The sequence below is a fragment of the Colobus angolensis genome, unplaced genomic scaffold (assembly GCF_000951035.1).
Source record: "Colobus angolensis palliatus isolate OR3802 unplaced genomic scaffold, Cang.pa_1.0 Scaffold9, whole genome shotgun sequence".
In the NCBI taxonomy this organism is placed as follows: Eukaryota; Metazoa; Chordata; class Mammalia; order Primates; family Cercopithecidae; genus Colobus; species Colobus angolensis.
In genome coordinates, this window is record NW_012122931.1 from 7,910,756 (window position 1) to 7,933,888 (window position 23,133).

A 23,133-nucleotide genomic window follows, 5' to 3' on the forward strand; every position below is an offset into this window, starting at 1 on the left:
CTAGTTTTTTGTATTTTTTAGTAGAGACGGGGTTTCACCGGGTTAGCCAGGATGGTCTCGATCTGCTGACCTCGTGATCCGCCAGTCTCGGCCTCCCAAAGTGCTGGGATTACAGGCTGGAGCCACCGCGCCCGGCCTACTCTTCTCTGGCTTTTGAATGACATCAGGCTCACAAATTATCTATTAGGTAACATACAACTTTCTATGCATATCCTCAAAGACAGCCTTCAAAAATTAATTCAGCTGTAATTTTGTTCTTCATAATAATGTGGTTACAGCTAGGTAGTCCCCTGTATCTTCTGGAGTCCAGCCCTGACTCCATGCTTCCACACTGGGAAGTATATTCAAATGTTAAAATTCCCAAAAGGCAATCAACACAGAAGGTTCTCTGCAACTGGTACTTCTGTTTCTTGCATTATCTGGGTACAGTTTAAAGTTTGAAGCAAAGTAGCAGATCTAATAAAAAGCCAATTTTGAACTGCTTCATTTTGTGTTTTTGTCTCTTAATTTGATAAACACTTTCCAAAGCTGTTGCCACCAGTCTGTGCAAAAACAAGTGTGTTGTTCCTTAGTGTGTCTCAACATTCAGGTAAACATATATTGCACTATGTAGAGCTAAAATTCACCAAGTAAGACCCAGGGAAACTTAAGGGGTCCCAGAGTTCTTACATAATTTTAATTTACCAGCATAAAAACTACTATTGTCCCTAAAAAATAGTGTGTACAAACCAGGTATCATTATGTGGACCATTGTTTTACAAATACAGATTAAGAATACATAGTAGACTAAAAACATATTATCTCCTATAGGAAACACTTCTCATATCCCCAGACCCACAAACACCCACATTCCCCTACACATCTCCTATAGCACAGAGCACATTGCACCAATTTGTTTATGTGTCAAGAATCCTGGGATGGGGATGGGCAAGGATAGTGTCTTCCTCCTCTAAAATAATACCTGACAAATTGTACTTCATTTATATATTCTGAATAAATGAGTGAATGCTTTGAAGAAAAATGAATGAATGAATGAATGTGAGGTATGGATCAAAGTTTTTGGTTAGCCGGCCACGGTGGCATGCGCCTGTAATCCCAGCTACTCAGGAGGCTGAGGCAGGAGAATCTTTTGGACCCAGGAAGTGGAGGTTTCCGTGAGCCAAAATCGCACCACTGCACTTCAGCCTGGGCAACAAGAGCTAAACTCCGTCTCAAAAAAAAAAAAAAAAAAAAAAGTTTTTTTTGCATATGTCTATCCAATTATTCTGGTATCATTTGTTAAAAAAGACTCTTACTTTGCCATTGAATTGCCTTCGTACCTTTGTCAAAAATCAATTTACCAAATACATGTAAATCTACTTCTGGATTCTTTATTCTGTTCAATTGACAAATTTGTTTATGTAATTATATGTGATAACAAAATATATAACACATTATAATGATATAATGTTATTATGTTACTCACTTGATTAAAAAACATTTAAAATATCTTTGTTATGATGAAATAAACAACTATGACATTCAAAATCTTGAATAAAGTCTTATGACACTTTTTCTGTAATAGCATTTTATATTCTACATAAAATTTGCCTTGAACAAAGGCACAGCTGGCAGGTAAATAGATGGGGAATGTATCCCTCAATCTTTAGCCTCTTCCTCAGAACAACACTGGTGAGCTGCTCCCACTGTCACCCAACACTGTGATGCGCACAACCTGCACCAGCTCCTTCCGTGCTTCCCACAGAATCAGGGCACACCTTTCCCTGTCTCCAGGAGTCTCTGGAAGTCACATAGGAATTTCCTATGTGAAGGAAGGCAGGGGGAGGCAGAGGCTGGCTTGGGGAAGGGAGTCCTCACTAGGGAAAGTGAGAGGATCACATTAGGGTTTTAGGAAGCTGACTCCAGCAGCAGTGCAGAGGGGAGAGGTGGGTTGCTCTAAGACGGAGCCAAATTCCGAGAAATTCCGTGTGTGGTACACTGACTAGGTGAGGAGTGACTGGTCCATAAAAGACAGGCCATTTGGAATGAATCTGAGCTGTGTGGGAAGACAGCTTGGAGATGGGGAGTAAAGGAAGGGAGAAGTCAATTGTGCCAACTGTGTCTCTGGCTTGGCTGATGGGTGGAGGGTGATGCCCTTGCACTGGGGTGGGGCACATCAGAGCAGGAGCACATGTGAGGAAGAAAGATCTTGAGTTCAGGGTGGACAGGCTAAGTCTGAGGTGCCCTTGAGCTGCTGAAGTGGGCTGTATAGTAAGGAGCGCAATGCACTGGTGCAGAGTTCAGCAGTGGGACTGGACTGGAGAGAGCTGGGAGTCAGCGGCAGCACATGGCGATCAAGCGCGCAGGGAAGAATGAGCACGCCAGATAGAAAGGCGAGGACAGGGCCCTCTGGAATGCCAGCGTTTAAGGGATGACTGGAGAAGAGACTGAGAATGGCACAGCACTGAGACAAGATAGCCAGAGGGGCAGAAAGAAAGCAAGAGGTTGGGACAGAGCCTCGGAGAGAAGAAAGTCTGAAAAGGAGAGTGGACAGCAATGTCAGAAAGGTGGGGACAGAAAAGTCTCCTTGGGTAGATCTGCCTCTGATATGACTCTCTGACACAGGGCACAGGTTTGGCTCAGTCCAGCAAAGTTTATGGACACCAGCACTATGCCAGCTGGGTCCTGGGGTCCGGGCCAGAGAGCTAGGCCATGGTCTGGCCTTCTGGGTGTTTGTAGTTCACTGAAGGGGGCTGTCCCCTTTTCTTTTCTTTTCATGCCATCTGCTTCCTTGTTCCCTTCTCTCTGGGCAGCACACTTTCAACAGCATCCTGTCATATGGAATCCTGTACAGTGTAACAGTTCTTTTCTTAAACTCCTGATATCTCCCACTTCCGTGGGAGAGAGAGGTGTGGAAGCTGGAGCTTCAGATCAAGGCCTGTGCTGCGGGGCAGGAACAGGGGAGGTGACAGTGCCATCGGAAGCTCCAGGAACAAGCACCTCTCCCACCATGTCAAATCTTTTTGGAATGTCCTGGCCCATCGGGGCTTAGGGACTCCTTTGATGTGACCACTGTGCCTTGTAAAACAGTTATCTTACTGTTTTACAGTAAGTTGTGTATCTGACACAGTGAATTAAGACAAAAAGCTAACCACAGTCAAGGGAGCCCTTACTTCCCGAGAGAACAAGCGCTCCAGAGAGGACACCTTGGGCACCACGGCCACGGCCGCCTGTGGCTCTGATGCTGTCAGGTGTGGCCAATCCTCCCTCTTCCCGCTGTGTCCTGATGGCTTCCACGGATGCAGGGACTTGCTCCAGCAACTCTCCCCCTTTCCCTGGCACCACTAGTCCTCCCTTCCCTATTGGAGCTTCCCCCATGGCCTTACAAACTTACTATTTATCCCACACTTCAGAAAAACAAAAAGACCCTTTGAACGCCCTTCCTGTAGCTATTACACCACGCCTCTCTCTTTTTCCCTTAAAGTGAGTCTCTGAACAATCATCTGTGCTCCCAGTCTTTCTCTTCTCCCACTGCCTCGCAACCCCTGTGAACAAGTGTCCCCCCTGCTTTCCAGAGATGCCTGCTCTTGCCTTACAAATGACCTCCACCTTGCTGGGTCCAAGGGTCCCTCTCAGACGGGCATTGCCGGCTCTGGCAGGGGCACAGGTGAGGACGCCCTCCTTCCTGCAGGCTCCTGCCTTTCCGGGCACTCCTCAGTCTACTTTGCTGGTGCCTCTGTCTCTCCCTTCCCCTTGGTAATTTCTTTAGTTTCATGACTTTAAACATCATTTATATGCTAATGAAAGAGCTCCAGGCACAGCTCTTTCTTGAGAGCCTTGGACTTGCACATCCAGGTCACTGGGCATCTCCACAGGGGTACCGGAAGGCATTGATAGGTCCAGGCTGAACTCTTGAGCTTTTCCTCAAACTTGCTCTTGGCCGAGCTTTCCTCATTCAGGAAGCCGTGTTCTCCATTCTGTCAGCTGCTCAGGCTCCAAATTGCAGTCTTCCTTTTTTTTCCGTCTTCCTCTCACATCCCAAATTTGATTCATCAGCAAATTAGCTTGGTTCTTTTTTTTTTTTTTTTTAACTGAACACCATTTAATAAAAAACCAGTAGTGTAAACAGTAAAGCTGCATGAAGATACCATGTTGCCGTGGAAGGCCGGTGCTTGCTGCTGGGAAGCTGAAGGCAGGGGAAGCAGCAGATTTGAGGGACGAGTACTAGATCTTGGTTCTTACATTTGAAATGTTTTTTTTATTTTTTATTTTTTTTTTGACAGTCTTGCTCTGTCACGCAGGCTGGAGTGCAGTGGTGCAATCTCGGCTCACAGCAACCTCCACCTTCTGGGCTCAAGCGATTCTCCTGCCTCAGACACTCCAATAGCTAGGACTATAGGCGCACACCACCACTCCTGGCTGATTTTTGTATTTTTAGTAGAGACAGGGTTTCACCTTGTTGGCTAGGCTGGTTTTGAACTCCTGACCTCAAACGATTTGCCCACCTCGGCCTCTCAAAGTGCTGGAATTACAGGTGTGAGCACTGCACTTGGTCCTTACATTTGAAATGTATTTCGGGGTGGGTGCTCACACCTGTAATCCCAGCACTTTGGGAGGCTGAGGCAGGTAGATCACCTGAGGTCAGGAGTTTGAGACCAGCCTGACCAACATGGTGAAATCCCGTCTCTAACTAAAAATACAAAAATTGGCCGGGTGTGGTGACACGTGCCTGTAATACAAGAATTGGCCGGGTGTGGTGACACGTGCCTGTAATCCCAGCTATTCAGGAGGCTGAGACAGGAGAATCGCTTGAACTCGGGAAGCAGAGGTTGCAGTGAGCCAAGATTGCGCCACTGCACTCCAGCCTGGGCGACAGAGCTAGACTCTATCTGGAAAAAAAAAAAAAAAAAAAGAAAGAAATGTGTTTCGGACCTGACCTTCTCAGCATCTCCACTGCTATAGTTCTGGTCCTGCTGCTGTCCTCTCATCAGACGTACGCAGTCGCCTTCTCCCTGGTCTCCCTGCCCCTACCCCTTCAGCAAATTCCCCACAGCAGCCAGAATGTTCCTCTTCAACTTTGTGGATCCTGTCACCTCTTTGTTATTTAGGAGGCTGAGGCAGGAGAATCGCTTGAACCTGGGAGGCAGAGGTTGCAGTGAGCCAAGATCATGCCACTACACTCCAGCCTGGGCAAAAAGATTGAAACTCCACCTCAAAAAAAAAAAAAAAAAAGGAAGAAAGTCTATGAAGGTTAAAAAACTGAGTTCTGAATAAATACTCTGATGATTCCGGAATAAATAGTGGAAAAATAAAATCTTGTCGTATCAGGCAATGTGTTATGGGCTCTACAGGTATCATCCTGCTTAGTCCTCACAACAGTTGTGAGAAGCAGATTTTGTATTCTTACTATTACTTATCTGGTAGTGAAGACTTAGTGAGGTTAAATATGATCGCATTAAAAACAAGGGGCACTTAGGCGAGCTTTTCTAGTTTTCCTGGCATGATTACCTTTAAAGTATCATAAGTAAACAAAAGAGTTCACCCTTAGCATTGAAATTACTTGCATTAAAGGTGAATGATTACTGGGTGCTAAGGGCAGAGCCAAGTTTTTTTTTCTTTGTCTTTTTAAACAGTTAAAGATGGACTCTGGTAATAAAAATACAGTTTTAATTATTAAAAAAACCCAACATTAGTAGCATATTGAACTATTTATACTATTTTCCCCCTAAAGTTTACCATGTGAATATATTTTTTCAAATAACATGTAACTGAAAGTTGCAATCTCCATTATAAAATATTTTCAACTTTAACATATCTGAGATAAAAATTCCTCCACTTAATATTTATTTTTAATTTTGCTTTTTTAATACAGAAAAAAACTTCAATGATACAAATCGGTTTCAAATTTTGGGGAGAGCATTATCATTCTGCAACACTTTGTTGAAAAGGGCCTTTATTGTACAGGCGTCTGTGATCAAGTCAAGAACATAGACTAAACAGGCAAATTTCACATGTGCGGTGTGTGTAGGAAATGAGTTGGAGAAGTGACCTGGATGACCGTGGGGAGAGACAACTGGTTTTATTGGGGTTGTTCACCAGATGCCTCCCAATGTCTTGGGGAAAAGAAATATAGAAAACAAAAGCCAGATTTCTGACCCAAAGAAATGGGAGGAAGTGGCATGGTTTGGGGAAGACTGAGGCTATGGGAACCTCTGACATTGCCAGGGCCTTGACCTTGGGATGTAAAGATACAGAGATGTCAAGATACTTCTGAGGTAGTGGATCTATGAAAACAGACACACACCGATCCCATCCTGAGACGAAGTCAAGAGCCTGAAGCCGGAAGATGAGTAAAGCCATGGGAAATGGAAGTCCCGAGGAAGGGCTCCGTGAGACCCAGAGGCTGCGGGAACCACAGCTGATGCAGCAGCCGCTGAATGAGGAGCCTGGCCTGTTCCAGTCAGCACTGACAAGTCTGGCACAGAGCCCATGGCATCTACATTTGTTTCCATGCCCTCTTTTTGTTTGGGATTAATTCTCCCTCTCTAAAAACCTGCTCTATTTTTCTGTTCTTAACTTCTCTTCCACCTAAAATCCCTTCCAGCCTTTCACACAGTTCAAGGATTAAAAAAATCCACATCAGTTTTTAAAACTTTCTGCCACAAGTTATTCTCATAGATGTCTCAATAAAGTAAAAAGAGCATACTTTAAAAAGATGAATTTCTTACAGAAGTGACTTCTACCATGCAGTCCCAACTCCTCGTTGTCCCCATAAATCTGGAGATGCAGAGCACCAGCAGCAGTGGCGGCCTGGCCCATGGGGTGTGGGAGAGTGGCCTGTTCCTGCTGTCTTAATGGGGCCCTTCTCATCACATGGGTCATTAAAGACCTGCTGTTCTGAGGAGGGTGCACAGCTCTGTGCATAAAATGTCCCCAAAGAGCAATTATTGTTGAAGAGGTTCAATCACCTTCTCCTAACTTATTCCCCATAAATCTCTAATTTTGAAAGATGATGTTTATAAAACAACCTTCTCTACTAATAATTAGCTTTCTTATATTTATTAATCAAAGATTAATCAAAGCATCTGACCCAGCATCGCCACTCTAAATTGATAAAATTCTAGGCTGAAAAACATGTTTTATGTCTTGTTAGACTGGGCAGCTTTATCCAGGAAAATAGCTTACTTCTTTTCTTTTAGGCTTAAAAAATCCCTTTTATGAAAATGTATTATAATATTAGCTTTTGAAATGCTGAAAATCCTTAAAGATACTATTTGATACCTTTGGTCTGCCCAACACCTACCCTGCCACCTAATCCAAACTAACCCAAGTGAGGCCGGATACCCTGGGTCGAGGCTGATTTCATTAATACCTGAGAAACAGCAAAATGTAGAAGAGTGACAGTGGTTAGTTAAAATCGTGGGTGCTGGAGTCAAGACAGCACCAGATGCAAACCCTAGCCCTGCTGCTTAGTAGCCACAAGACCTTGAACGAGTTCACCTCTCGAGGCCTCAGTTGTCTCATCTCTAAACTGGGGATAATAACCGAGCCTGCTGCGGGCATTCATTGTGAGAATCAAGTGAGACGATGACCACAGCATACCGAGCACAGCACCTGGCACACAGTAAGGGCCCCCTAACTGGAAGCCACTGTCATCACCGGCGCATCCTGCAAATAGCACGACAAGCGCCAGTTCTTGCACTGTGTCACCAAGAGGCCTGGTGTGCAGAAGGTATTTTTCCATTCCTTCCTGGAAGGCAATTACAAACCCAGGAATGATACACTGAGTAAATCTAAGGACAATCTTTTTAAATTGCCCAGAAAAAAAACCAGTCCATTTTAGCAAATAAAAATAAAAGCACATCCTTAACTTACAGTTGTAACACAACAGCAGACCAGCTTCTCCATCTTCGTACACATCAATAGCTGCAACAAAATTAACCTGCAATGATAACGGGCAACGGTAGTGGGCAGGCTGGATGCTGACCCTGTGAAAAGACTTTTTCAAGTTGTGAGCGATTGCGGGGCCCGTGGCCCTCTGTGATGCAGGTGCCATGGGGTCATGTCTGCCCCACCAGCACCCACAATGCACATTGGGGGCTGGGATTATAATACAATGGAGGTGAGAAAGAAAAGAAAAGAAAAAGGAAAGAAAAGTCTCTCCATTCTTTCTTCTCTGGGACTTTCTCATCATCTTTTCACAGCCGTTGAGAAGCTCTGTGTTTGGTATGTCTCCTCTCTCTATTGAAATGCCTCAGGTTTATGTTGTGCTCCAGCTCCCAGAGCATTTTCACATGAGTTGTTCATTTCACTCTCACATTAACCCAGAAAGTACTAGGCTGATGCAAAAGCAACTGCAGTTTTTGCCGTCGGAAATAATGGCAAAAACTGCAATTACTTTTGCATCAACCTAATATTATTGGCATTATGGTATACTTATTTTACGGAAGATGAAAGTGAGGCTCAAGGTGAAGTCACTTAAGGCCCTTGGCTGGTACACACCACAGCCATCATCTGAACTAAGATTCCGGTTCTCTTCCAACCTTACCGCTCTCGTACCTCCAGTGAGGCAATCCTTCTGCCTCCACCAGATAAAGCCTGTGCAACTTAAAATCGCCACGGCATGTCTTCACACTTCTATTCTTTCTCTGTTCTTCATGTCAAGAGAGGCAGCATGGTGCAATGAAAAGGGCATCAGAACACCTAGTTCTGTGGTCTGGGGCAAACTCCTCTCTCTGGGCCTCAGTTTCTGCATTTGAGAGGAGGGCACTCAACCTGATGGCGTCCTTGGTCCTTCTTGATTTTCAAAACTCCAGCCCTCTAAGAGCCTCCTGCTCCTTTCACTTCCTCACTTGTATTCTCAACCCTTAGAGCCTGGCCTCCCGTGCTTCCAGGAAAACCACCCTCTGAGCTCAGCCAAGATCTCCCTCTCCCCAACCGAAGGCCTTGGCCACTGCTCATCTTCCATCCTGCTCTCTGCAGCCTCTGATGGGTGACATCTTCTGCCTCCTGCCCTCTCTCCCACCTCAGATTATTCTTCAATTTCTTGGCTCTTCTCTCCTTAGTAAAACCCCACTTCCATAGCTCCAAATTTTGCTTTGTGCTCAAAACCCTAAACCACGGGCTCAGGCACACATTCTCCCCAGGGCCGCAGCCCCTAGACTATATCGTTTGTTCTCAGATGCAACTGATTCCACATCTAAGTCATTAAAAGCAGGAGGTAGTGGGTTGGGGGTGGGGGGGGGGTTGGAGGGGCACAGACTGGGCAGACAGATGGGAGATCAAGCCCTGTCTAGGCCAGTTACTGCCTCTGTGGTGTGTGGCAAATGGCTTAGCCTCTGGCCTTAGGTCTTTGTCTGTAAAGCAGGCATAATGAGAACACTGACCTTGCTGGATTGTAATGGGAATTCAGTGAGCCAAGGCAGAGATTTTAGCACAGGGCCTCATGCATGATGAGCACTCAATGAAGGCTATTGACTTTTTATCTCCCACACAACCAGCTTTCCTTCTAAACCTCCTGCTTTTTGTTAGCACATCTACTCTCAAAGTCTCAGAGCTACCTCCAACCTAAGTCCAGCAGCAGCCTCTTCACACACTTTCTCAGGTGTCTTTTTTGTGCCCCTGCTGCTGTTCTAGGCTAAGCCCTGACCTGCTTGCAGAAGCACCATGTTGTGGGCTCCCGCTGGCTCCTTTCCCAGCCCTTCTATCCACACTGTGCTCCTCCCACTGGCCCTGTACTGGCTGACCCTCCTCTTCACTGGTGTCACCAGAACACAGCCTTCACCTCTAAATGGTCTCATTATGGTGCCAAGGCCCCAACTGGCCATCTTCAGCCAGTGCCACTGCCTGGGCTTGGGTGCCCCTTCCAATGGAACCTCCAGTTCTCTCCCATCTGTCATTATCTGGCACTGTACTTGGTGCCATTAGGATACAAAAAAGAATAAGGTGAAGTTCCACCCCTTAAGAAAAAAAACAGAAAAGCACATAAGTACACAAAACAAGGTATAACGGGGCAAATGCCTCAACCAAAAGTTGCAGGAGCTCAGCGGGGAGTGACAGTGAGGACTAGTGACCAAGAGCTCCAGCACTGGCACTGGAGAGAGCTAGGGGTTGTCACAGCCGAAATAATCCCCATGGCTCCTATCATGCCCTGTGTTTTAGGCTCTCTGCAGAGCGTGCCTCACCCTCTGGTGCTCTCTTGTCTGTTTGTTACCTGTGGCTCCCCTCCCCATGAGATCTAAGGCTCAGGACGCAAAGGCCTGTCTGTGCTGCTCACTGCTGGCCCCTCAGCATCCAGATCAGGGTCTGGCGGGTGGCAGGTACAGAATAAACTCATCGGATGGACAAGGGAGTAAATGAAATCCCAGCTCCATCACTTCAGAGGCGTGTACACTCACACGGGTTGTTTCCCCTCTCAGACCTTCAGTTTCTTCATTTGTAAGATGGTAGAAAATAAGAATATCTAGGCCTACTGGCTTGAGGACTCCAGGAGGTAACTTATCTAAGCACCTGGCACAGGGCCTGGAGCTTGGTAAATGCTCATGTTGGCTGATATCATTATTTAGATAAGGAACCAGCACCAAAGGGTATATTACATGAAGGACAGTCCTTGAGTACCCTCTGACCCCAGAAAGGAGCCTTCCTGGCTCCACCACTTTGATTTAGAATCACTTCCTCCTCAGATGCCCCTGTACATGTCAGTTTTACTTCACTCTCTCATCTAGAGGCTTCGTGCTGCACCGTGTCTGCTCTGCCAGACTGGGAGCTTCTCCACAGGAGGGGCGAAGTGCTACCAGCTTTGTGGCTGGACCTGCCATCCCCACCAGCTGTGGGAACAAGGTCTCTGGAGTCAGCCAGCTGGGGTCCAAGTCCTGCCTCTGCCACTTACTAGCTGTGTGCTCTGGGGTAAATAAGTGACTTCTTCTTTCTGACTTCAGTTTCCTTTTCAATAAAAATGGAGAAATGGGCCAGCCGTGGTGGCTCACTCCTGTAATCCCAGTAATTTGGGAGGCCAAGGCGGGCCTGAGGTCAGGAGTTCGAGACAAGCCTGGCCAGCATGGCGAAACCCCGTCTCTACTAGGTGTGGTGGTGGGCACCTATAATCCCAGCTACTTGGGAGGCTGAGGCAGGAGAATCGCTTGAACCCGGGAGGTGGAGGTTGCAGTGAGCCGAGATCGCGCCACTGCACTCCAGCCTGGGGGACAAGAGTGAAACTCTGCCTCAAAAAAAAGGAGAAATGAAGAGCCCCTCCAAGACATAATGCTTATGATATGCTCTGACCCAGGGCCTGGTACACAGAGGTGGCCATTCAATGGTGGCCACAATTATTATAATTATGGGAGGGTTGACTGCAGTGGGAAAGATGGAACTAGACAGCCTTTTAGTTTAGAGATAAGGCCTGTGTGTGTGTTTGGGGTGGGGTGAGGGAGGGTAGTAGTGATGACAGGTATGGAGGAAGTTCAGACAGCCTTTTAGACCAGGATCTATGCACAATGACCACAGACATCAGGGGGGTACTTGGCATCAAGTAAGTCTACCAAGGGGCTCCAACGCTGTGCTGACAGGCAGGCAAACGTGGCAATACTCAGAGAGTTGGGCTTCAGGGCAGGTGGTGGCAGGCTTCAGCCCCAGGGCCAGGATTCAGGAACAGGCTTGGACTTAACCACTTCCTCCTCAGGCACGCCACAGCACTTTATTATTCAGACCTTTATTAACACTTATTACAATGAGACCTATTTTATGCTTTGAAATAGGTGTCTGTCTCCACCTTGGGACAGGGGCCTGGCGGGGTTCTTGCTCCTAGAGATCCTGATATGACAGGTCTGGCGTAGGACATAGGCATTAAATCTTTATTTCATAAGTTTGATTAAAAATAAGTAGTTCTGGCTGGGCATGGTGGCTCACGCCTGTAATTCCAGTGCTTTGGTAGGCCAAGGAAGGAGAATTGAACTATGATTGCACCACTGCACTCCAGCCTGGGACAGAGCTAGACCCTGTCACTCTCTCTCTTAAAAAAAAAAAAAAAAGTAGTAAGTAGTTCATTTTATTGGTATTTTAAAATGATAACAAATAATATATGGTGGTTGTAAAGATTCAAAACACAGACTTGTAACAACAAGTGAAGTGGGAACTGTGCCTCCCCTAGCTGGCTCTGCCTTCAGCCCTCCCTGTGCTTCTGGGCTCAGCCCCCAGCTGAGAACCACTGGATTCTGGGCAGATGTCAAGATGAGGACCTGAGTCCTCCCATAAACCAGGGACCCAGATCCCACGACCATGCAGTTCCTCCCAGAGGAGCCCTTGGTTTTGGGAACGAGGTCAGTGCTGGTGGCTAGAGCAGCGGCAGCGGGTCACAGCAGGCCCATTGGTACAGTGAAGTTGACAGTGACTTTCAGAATGTTGCTTTAGTGCTTCTTAAACATTTCCTCTCTTGAGCTAGGATTGTAATAGAACCCGAGGTGGGTAGAAGACTGAAATAGGGATCAAGTGGTCCTGCCTAAGAGAGGAGGAATGGCAGCAGGAAGCGAGGCCTGCCTAGTTAACACTGGTGCCCGAAGAGGCGGGCAGGTAGTAAGTGTAGACGGAATGGAGATGAAATTCCAATGACCCGGGCTGTGTCCCCACTGCCCTGGGTGCTGAGCTGCAGGAACATCTTGGTAAAAAGCTAGTCCTGTTCCCACAAGGCCTGTTTCTAACCAGCTATTGGAAAACATACAGCTCATTATCTTCTTCATTTTCTTAGGGCTCATCTCCCCAGTCAGACAGTACACTCCCTGAAAGATGAGTGAGTTCATCTGACTAAGCACCTGTGCCTGCTGGGAGCCATGCAGCCGCCATTCTACCACAGGAGGGCTGTGCACGCTGGCTGATCCTCTCAGAGCCAGGAACTAGGAAAGGTTTTTTTTTTTTTTTCCCTTAAAATTTTTATTTTCTTGGCCGGGTGTAGTGGTTCACACCTGTAATCCTAGCACTTTGGGAGGTGGAGGCGGGAGGATCACGAGGTCAGGAGATTGAGACCATCCTGGCCAACATGGTGAAACCCTGTCTCTATTAAAAATACAAAACTTAGCTGGGCGTGGTGGCCATGCCAGTAATTCCAGCTACTTGGGAGGCTGAGGCAGGAGAACCACATAAACCAGGGAGTTGGAGGTTGCAGTGAGCCGAGATCGCACCACTGCACTCCAGCCTGGGGATAGAGCGAGACTCAGTCTCAGTAAATAAAATAATTTTTTTTTCCTCTTAGGAAAAAACTTTGTATATCCTCCCGAGTAGCTGGGACTATAGGCGCCCGCCACCTCGCCCGGCTAGTTTTTTGTATTTTTTAGTACAGACGGGGTTTCACCAGGTTAGCCAGGATGGTCTCGATCTCCTGATCTCATGATCCGCCCGTCTCAGCCTCCCAATGTATATTTGTCTTTTAAAAAGCACATTGAAGAGGCCGGGTGCAGTGGCTCAAGCCTGTAATCCCAGCACTTTGGGAGGCCGAGATGGGCAGATCACGAGGTCAGGAGATCGAGACCATCCTGGCTAACACAGTGAAACCCCGTCTCTACTAAAAAATACAAAAAATTAGCCGGGCAAGGTGGCGGGCGCCTGTAGTCCCAGCCACTCAGGAGGCTGAGGCAGGAGAAGGGCGTAAACCCGGGAGGCGGAGCTTGCAGTGAGCTGAGATCCGGCCACTGCACTCCAGCCTGGGTGACAGAGCAAGACTCCGTCTCAAAAAAAAAAGCCCATTGAAGAAAGGACAGAAAACTTCAGAGTGATTCCTGACAGCCATCCAAAAAACAAAACACAGAAGTCATCAAAGAAAATGGTTCTTTTAACCCAATTTATCCAGGGTCTTTACAAATCATAGGAAAAAGAAATCCTATACTGAATTATAGGACATTAAATACAGGTAAATAATAAAAAGATCATATAAAAGAAATTTAATAAAATGATTTTTTCTCTAGAGCTACCCTGATGAGTAAGTAAACTGCACAATTTTCAGCCACTTAAGCATGATTTATTTTAAAATAGAACTTGTCAGAAAGTTTCTCTGAAATGAGGTAAGGACTTTTCCACTACCAAAAGCTGGCTAAGTCTTAGGAAACTAGTTGTCAGGAAAAGGACTAATTGAACAAGGACCTGCTGCACCATGGCATTTCTGCTTTGTTTGGCTGCTCACATAGTTTTGAGAAGGAAGAAGGGGGTGAGAACTTCTTTTTTTTTTTTTTTTTGAGACAGAGTCTCACTCTGTCACCAGGCTAGAGTGCAGTGGCACAATCTCGGCTCTTGAAACTCCTGGTTTCAAGTGATTCTCCTTCCTCAGCTTCCTGAGTAGCTGGGATTACAGGTGCGTGCCACCAGGCCTGGCTAATTTTTGTATATTTAGTAGAGATGGGGTTTCACCATGTTGGCCAGGCTGGTCTCGAACTCCTGACCTCAGGAGATCTGCCCGCCTCAGCCTCCCAAAGTGCTGGGATTACAGGTGTGAGTCACTGCGCCTGGCCAAGGGGGTGAGAACTTTTAAAGGACAAACCAGGGCCCCTGCTCCTCAGAAGTCTGGGTGGGAAGACACGCTGGTCCAGGGATGCCCAGGCAGTGCGGGGTGCGGGGGGTGGGGGGAGTGGGTGACATTCCTCTCAGCTTTAAATTAGGAAGTTTCAGGACCCACTCTTTCTAGGTCTATATTAGTATCACCTGAGGGTAGACTTAAACAATATTGGCTCCCAAGTACCATACACCTCCAGATTCTGATATAATTGGCTTGGCCTGGGGTCAGACACTGATCTTTTTAAAGCTCTCCAAGGGATGACAGCCAGGGCTGCAAAGCAATGAAATATACCAGGGATTCCCAACTTGGCTAAATATTAAAATTATCTGGGGACCATTTAAACATACCCAAACCCATGCCACACTCCAGACCCAGGAAATCCTTAGAGGAGCAACACGGGCAGTAGCAGCTTTTCAAATTTCTCAGATGACTCCAATTGCAGACAAGTCTGGTCACCACCAATATAGATAACAGAAATGACAGACCACTCTGTGATCAATAACAGCTAAAGACAAGAAGGTCTCCTAATTACATCTAGATTTTTCTATTTCTGATTTTTCTGTTTCTTAAAATCTTGCTCTAATTAGGTCTTAAGTCTTCCTAAAATAGTAATTAGCAATTTTAATGAATATTTATATGGAACATATTTACAGTTAATACGAATTGTAAAGCATAAGTGGAAGAATTCTGCAGTCTCTTTGATTTAGCTGAACAGGACTGGAGGTAGCCTGTGGGTCCAGAAGCCCTCACTAGGAACTACAGTCTCCCTGGAGCTGATATCCCCATTCTGTGGTTTCCTCAGTACCTAGGCCAGAATACTGGCTTGCACTGCATGACGCAAACCTCAATGGCTCACTGATAGTGGGCCTTGTCCTGCCTCATAGAGATACATGGGCTGAAGAGCTCTGTGATCTGCTAATGTCAGTGTCAGTGTTGAACAATCTCCAGTGACAGGCTGCCAGGCCTCAGGGTGGTGAGTGTTCACCACTGTCCAGTGGGCGCCAAGGTTTAAACCCCACACAGTCACCTCTAGAATATAAGTGCAGCTTTGGGTGGCCCTAGATTTTGTGCCACACTAGGACATCCCTGTTCTCTGTGCATCAGGCCAGGGGTGTAGACTCTTAGGGCAGATCTGCCCGCTCACTCTCTCCTAATGGGTTTCTACCCCTTCTTCTTTTCCTACTGGGCTTTTAAGAGGGTAGGGAGGGTGCTGTACCCACTCTGGCCACCCAGTCCCCAAAATGAGAGTCTGCAGCCCCTCAGAGGTCAAGCTTATTCTCCAAGGGCCCTCCCAGGACAAATCATCTAACAAATGCTCTCACTTATTTAGTTATTATATTTAGTCAAAATTTTGACTCTTCATGTTTTTTTTTTTTTTTTTAATTTTAAATACAGACAAGGTCTTGCCATGTTGCCCAGACCTGTCTCGAACTCCTGGGCTCAGGCAATCCTCCTGCCTTGGCCTCCCAAAGTGCTGGGATTACAGGCGTGAGCCACTGCGCCTGGCCTCTTCATGTCTCTTTTATTCGGAAGGATGGAGTGGCAAGGAAAGATCTGAAAACTAAACAGGGCAAATGGGACAGTCACATGATAATAGATAGAACCATTCTGACCTATAAAAATGGCAACTTCACATAGCTCAGTCTAAATAGTGAATCACATAATACTGATGTGATGAATAGTACATAACTTTAAAGAAATCCAAATCATGGCATCTCAGGGTTAGAAGACACAACGATGATTAGTCTTTTCCGATTCCCACTTGTCCCCACAACTGCTGGCTTACCCTGTTGGCCTCCACATGGTGCAGCCTGAAGGCTTCTCCTGTGCTCTCGTTCACCACATCAAACTGGTGTCGATAAGCCACACAGATGAGATTGTCACTCTCTTCAGCTGGCCCATCCACTAAGGTCATCACCACGGGAGAGTCGGACAGACAGATCTCCTGGATACAAGAGACGGGTGAGAACAGAGCAGTCAGCTCCATGCCAAGCCCCACTGCCCATTCCCTCCTTTCAGAGACGGCACCTTCTCCAGGCTCCTGCAGAGCCTTGTGCTACAGGGAAGAAGGGATAAGAGAGCAGAGGGGTCACATCAGACATCTCCTTCCCATAACCTGTCCTCAAGACTCAGGCCTCTGTCTATTGGAAAGGGTCGAGGCCAGGAAACAATTCAACAAAATGGAATCTACAGTATGGTCTGCTTTATCCCTTACATCGTCTGGTCCTGTCCTGGGATTCAGTAATAGTATTAATAATTGCTAACTAATCTATTTGTGTACTTAACATGTGCTAGGCACTGTTCTCATTGAATCCTACTTATAAGGTAGGTACAGCTACTATTCTGTCTTACAGATGAGGAAGCTGAGCCTTAAAAGTCAATCACAAAGTTTACACAAGGTAGAGCTAAGATATAAACTCAGGAAATGTCATTTCAGTGCTCATATTACATAAATGTATATGCTGCAAGTAAATCTGCATTAAAATAGCTAATCACTATATGAAGAAAGCTAACACCTAAGTAGAGCAAGATTTTAACGTGTTTTAACTTAACTGTCATGCTGCTCTGTCCCCTGAAGTTGAACATTAGCAGAAATTCATAGGTATAATTCAAAAGGCTTTCACTCTAGGCAAAAAATAACTTCTCAGCTCACCAGTAGAAATACTCCATCTCAGTGTCCAGTGTTAGATATGTTCCATACCTTAATGTACCCTAGTCTTTAAAAGATAAGAGATGGTGACGTCAGGGAGGGAACTTGAGCCTGGAGGAGGTTTCTCTCACAAGCTCCCCTTCAATCTCCCAGCAAAACCTGCTGACTGAGGCAAGCAGGAAAGCATTGCCCACTGCTTCTTCCCATCTCTCCTGCTACCAAAGCCACCAACCTTTCTTGCCAGGATCCTGCACTGGTCTTGTTGTTGCAGGCCTTCTTATTTCCACCCTTGGCCTCCTAAGCTCCCCTCTACCCAGAAGCCAGCACAATCTTTTCAAAACATGCCACTTCTCTGCTTCAAATCTTCCAATGATTTCCCATCTCACTCAGAGTCAAGGCCAAAGTCTTTGCAATGGCCTGAGGGCTCAAGAGCATATTTCCCCGTTCTCTCTGATCTGCCTGCCTTGTTCCCTCTGCTCTTGACTGTGCCTTCAATAGGACCTCAGGGCCCTTGCCTGGCTGCTCCCTCTGCCTGGAATATCCTTTCCCTAGATATCCTCATCACTCACTCCTATACTTCTTTTGGATCTCTGCTCAGAGGTAACCTGTTCAGAGAGGGCTTCCTGGGACATTCTTTCTGAAACACACTCTCCCAACTCCCTGCTCCATTATCCTTTGTTCCCTGGCCCTCCTCTACATTTAATTTTAGTACTTCTTTCTGCCAGCCATCATAGCTTTACTTGCTTATTTCTGTTAACTGTCAACTGGAAAGTAAACCCCATCAGAAGACTTTATTTTGGTCATCGCTGTGTCCTTCGTACCTAGAACAGTACCCATAGATATTCACTGGAATCAATGAGCTTTAGCTTCAGTCTTCTGGGGGAAACAAGAGCACCAGGGTGAGGGTTTCCCTAGTTGGTTACTAAACAGTGGAACAACCTCAGTGGGTAACAAACCCTGGGTGGAAGGACAGAGTCTGCCTCACGGCACCTTGGCTGGGAGATAGATGATTTAAAGAGCAAACCTACCCTGATGTACTGGAATTCTTCCACAGGTGACTCAGACAGGGGAGATAACAATGAGGTGCTGCTGACCCCGCTTGGCTTGTTGTGTTTTCTTGTGATCAGAAGTAGTTTATTCCGAATTGCGACCACAATCCTCAGCTCTCTGCTGTGGTGAGTGTTAATAGCATACAGGTGGCAGCCTGGGCAGAAGAAAGAAATGATGTCCTACACATGACGTGCAGGTGTGGAAGCCCCTAGGCCTTGATAATTTGGCAATACCTAGGAATCCTGGAAATTAAGCATAACTCAGTGAATGGACTAAGAATATTTCTGATACTAGGCAAAATGGAGACTAGATATTAAAATTAGGTTGAGTTACAGGAAAATTAAGAAAATCCTATTCCCAGCTGGGTGCAATGGTTCACACCTATAATCCCAGCACTTAGAGAGGCCGAGGTGGGCGAATAACCTGAGGTCAGGAGTTCGAGACCAGACTGGCCAACTTGGTGGAACCCCCCCCCCATCTCTACTAAAAATACAAAAATTAGCCGGGCGTGGTGGTGGGCGCCTGTAATCCCAGCTACTTAGGAGGCTGAGGCAGGAGAATCACTTGAACCCAGGAGACAGAGGTTGCAGTGAGCTGAGATCGTGCCATTGCACTCCAGCCTGGGAGTGAGACTCTGCCGAAGGGAAAGGAAAGGAAAGGAAAAAGGAAAAAGGAAAGGAAAGGAAGTCCTATTTCCTATATTCTAGAGTTTGTGAACTTAACTTCATACCTACTACATGGCATCAATTAAAGTAATGAGAGCTCCAGGAACCAAAGTCTAAACATTTCTTCAGTAACAGATTTACTAACAGAGTTTAACGCATCTCTAGAACCTGCTATGCAAGGCCTAGCATTTCTTCTAGTCCTCAACGTGTTTGTCTAGCTTCTTATGGAAACAGTGATGCTATTTTTGTGATGTTTCCAAACAAAAAACAAACTAATAAAATCAAATTCCTACTCATTTTTATTTTCAGCAAAATCTGGGCAGCGTGAGGGGAAAAAAATGAATGGAATCTACCAATCTATCAAGTCACCTTTTGTTTTCTCCAACTTGTTTTCTCTGCAGTCAGACCTGCTCTTCCCAGTCTGCTTCCCCTCAAGGCCCTTTTGCAGAGCGCTTAGCCTGAAGACAAAGAGGCGAGCATCTTTTCCTAGTGACATAAAAAGGGCAGAGGAGGAGATTAAATAGAAAAGTAAGGTGACCTGAAGGGCCTCCAAGGGCCGACTGTGTAGGAAAACTAGGACTGGAGATGTTCTGGAATTTGGGAGGCACCCGACACCACTTTTAACCGATAAAGCAATTACGTATGCATCCCTTTCCTCCCCACCGCCCCCTGCCACGGCTTCCCTCCCCAGAGAACAAAGGGGCCACTGAGGGATCCCAAGCACTGGGCATCAGGAAAGGAAACAGCTGGCAGAGCCTATGCAGTCAGACCCCGGCGACCTGTGGTGTGGGCCACAGAAGACAACTGTTTTCCTTCCTCCACAGCATGCCACCCAGCAGGGGATACCACCTTTGTCTGCTCTGAGAACCAGAAGGTCCAGGGTCTCGAGCACATGCATTTGCTTCACTGGTAGAGTTCTGTCAAACACGGACACTGATGGAAGGTCATCTGGAAAAGGAAACCTGGTTACCCATCACTGCAACCCAGCCCATGCTTTCCAGAACCCACCGAACGTGCCTGTGGGTAGTTTTGAACCCAAGTTCTCTCTAGGCAAGGAAGGAAGTCAGCTTCTAGGGCTTTCATAAGCTCTACACAATATGTTCAAGCACTATTCTCCTCCTAGCTCAGGAACAAGTACTGGTGCTTTCTTCCCATAGGCAATTCTATATTCCGAACTCTATATAGGGGGCATAGCGGCAGAAGCATGAGAACGCTATTTGTGTTCACCAAAGAAAAAGCAACATCTCTCAATACCATTTTTTACTAGGGTTATACCAAAGGCCTGAACACCAAGTTAAAAAAAAAAAGAGCAGCCATTTCTCTCAAGTATTTTCTTATTTTTATGTAATATTTGAAATTACATTATATCTTAGGTCATATTGTATACATCTCAAGAAAGCAAAATTAAAATTTCCTTTTGGATTTAAGATAAATTCAAACACACTCTAACCTAACATGTCCTGTGTTTGTGGCAATAGTAGTTTGCCTATACATTTTCAGTATTTTTTCCCAAAGGAATAGGAAATCTCCTTTTTAGACAAAAACATAAATAAAGAGAAGTATCAACTAAATTGCCAAAATAGCAGGAAAAACGAATTGAAGTGGGAATGCTCAGGGAAATCTCCGGTAAATGGATGGTTCAAGACACTGCACTTCCACACAGGATTTGTTGTTGAGGTTACTTACTGGGAATCTAAGTTGCTAACAATTACTTTGCCCCTGGGGGCCCCAAGGACACAGGGGGCTGAAAGAATTACTAAGGCTGTTCCATTCAGTTCCAAAAGCAGAAGGATCTGTTCTGAGATGGATGGCAAAATCAGGGCAAGGCAGAGGTGTCCGGGATAGTGGAGACATTTGGGGCAGGAGAAGTGGCTGGCCCATTCTTCACCTGCATTTATTCTGCAAATGCTTTGCTGCAGGGTTGGGTTTGTTTAATTAAAATTTAGGAGCAAGGGGTTCTGAGGATCCTTTCTTTTCCAGAAATCTAAGTGTGGTTGGGAGTTCATCCCTTCCCGGATGGTATCCAGGAGGGAGCAGAGCTTTCACCATCAGGATTAATAACTGTCCCCCGAGTAGGGAGAGGAGCTCCCACTCCTGTAGGCCTGTGAGGGCTCAGATTTGTCAGAGCACAGACTAAGCTAAGCTTAGTATTACATCTAGGGCTTGTCTCTTGTTCCTCTTAAATATTGGGGTGAATGCAAATTTTACAATAGCTCATCAACCACTTTTCTGTCTCCTCTACCCTGGGCTTCCACAAAATGGAACAAATTCTCAGGGTCTTTGTACTTCCATTGGGGCAGACTTAATTTTTCAAAACGTGGGATGATCACCCTAATACCGATCATTATAGTCGGCTAAATAACTACAATTATTCCATTTGTGGGAGAAGAGCAGTCACAGCAAGGACAGGTAACATACACTAAGGGCTTTCTCTATGCCAGACCCTAACGCTTAGGGTTTCATATGTTTAACTTAAATGTCCCGATGACCCTATTAGGTAGGAACTTATAATATTCCCATTGAACAAAGGAGGAGCCTGAAGCTTGGTGTTAATGACTTGTCTGAGGTCACACCTCCAGCATGTGGAGCCCAAGCCTGTGCAAGGACAAAGCCATGCTTTTCACCAGTGTTGGAACATAAACTGGGATGTTGGAGCAGCCCCATATCCCAGTGGATAGAGATGTGGCCACAGCAGCAACAGCACTCCAAGGAATTAATAAATGACAGAGGCCCTTCATTTTACATAGGAACAGAGGTATACATTGTACAGCTGCCGAGCTATGTACAGAGTGAATTAGCACTTATTCTCCATCCAGTCTTTCTCAGATGGCTGAACAAGTTTGTGTACAACACAAGAAGGAAGTGGAGGCAAGGATCTGACAGAGTGACAGGTGGATTTAACGACTGACTGATGACAATGCTTTCCTTCCTGTAATCTCTTTATGAAGAACAATCTTTTAGAACCAGCTTTTCTGTTACTGCAAAACCAAAACACATGGTGAGAGCATATTTAATCAGTATTTAGTTTCCTTTCAAAGTAGGTTTTGCTAACTTAGGATACAAAAGATCTTGATTTTTAATAATAACCTTGAAAGGAGTAGACTCTCAAGGGATACATCTAATGAAATTAAGCAAAGGCTAATGGGATAGAGTGGAACGCAGTCTGAAACAAAATGGGTGGACTCGCTCATGGCAACAGTTCATAATATGACTAAATGTAGACAAGAAAAAGGTAAACAAAGAAATAAGAGAATTGCGGCTTAAAAGCATAACAAGAAATACAAAGAAGGCCCTGAAGATTCTTCTTCTTGTTTTTTTTTTTTTTTTAAGCAAAAACAAACAGAAGCATCATCATACAGTAAGGACATGAAAAAACTAATTCAAATCATAAATCTAAGCCAGTGGTGGGTATAAACAGCTACACCCACCATCCTGTTGAAGATGACTTCCTTCAAATTTGGAAGAAAGAATTTCCTGGCAAATCACAATACTCCTTATATCTGACATTTCTATTAAATTTTGGATCCTTAAGATAAAAATTTCAGAAAGGAACTTGGTAATTTTGGTTTGGATTTTGCATTTAAAAAAATAGAGGAAACTCAAATAGAGTATTTCGGTTTTAGGCAAGCTCACAAATAGTCATTATGAAGCACGCTCTCTCTTTCCCAAAAGGGCAAAAGGGAAGGAGTGAACCTTCTTTAAATCGCAATATTTTTCATAATTATTTGCCCAGGACTATATTTTTGGAAATCTGTGTTGGAGACATTGGTAGAGTTTAATATAATGTAGCTGGTTTAGTGGAAAGAGTCCTGGACTAACAATCACATCTGGGTACTAGTTCCAGATGTGCCACTAACCAGTTGTGTGATCTTGGTTAACTCACATCATTTATTTAGGCCTCAGCTTGTTCATCAATAAAACTACAGACTGCACTAAACCTCTAAAGTCTGTTTTTAAAATTCCTTTTGTTGTTGTTGTTGTTTCACTTTTGGTAAGATCTAAGGATTTTATTACTTTTTTTTTTTGAGACGGAGTTTCACTCTTGTTGCCCAGGCTGGAGTGCAATGGTGCAATCTCGGCTCACTGCAACCTCCGCTTCCCGGGTTCAAGCAATTATCCTGTCTCAGCCTCCCGAGTAGCTGGGATTACAGGCATGCACCACCACACCCAGCTAATGTTGTATTTTCAGTAGAGACAGGGTTTCTCCATGTTGGTCAGGCTGGCCTCAAACTCCTGACCTCAGGTGATCCGCCTGC

The 23,133-nt window shown here is 45.5% G+C and overlaps 1 protein-coding gene across 2 annotated transcripts in view; it reads right to left on the reverse strand.

The window, feature by feature from the left end:
* GARNL3 (GTPase activating Rap/RanGAP domain-like 3) overlaps positions 1–23,133 on the reverse strand; it is a 177,348-nt gene that overhangs the window by 22,168 nt on the left and 132,047 nt on the right. For both annotated transcript variants that reach the window (XM_011931358.1, XM_011931359.1), the window contains 5 exons: positions 19,727–19,825; positions 19,247–19,363; positions 18,191–18,366; positions 16,299–16,457; positions 7,855–7,921 (listed from right to left, as the gene is read on the reverse strand). In XM_011931358.1, coding sequence (XP_011786748.1) covers positions 7,855–7,921; positions 16,299–16,457; positions 18,191–18,366; positions 19,247–19,363; positions 19,727–19,825 — 618 coding nt within the window. The remainder of the gene's footprint in view (positions 1–7,854; positions 7,922–16,298; positions 16,458–18,190; positions 18,367–19,246; positions 19,364–19,726; positions 19,826–23,133) is intronic.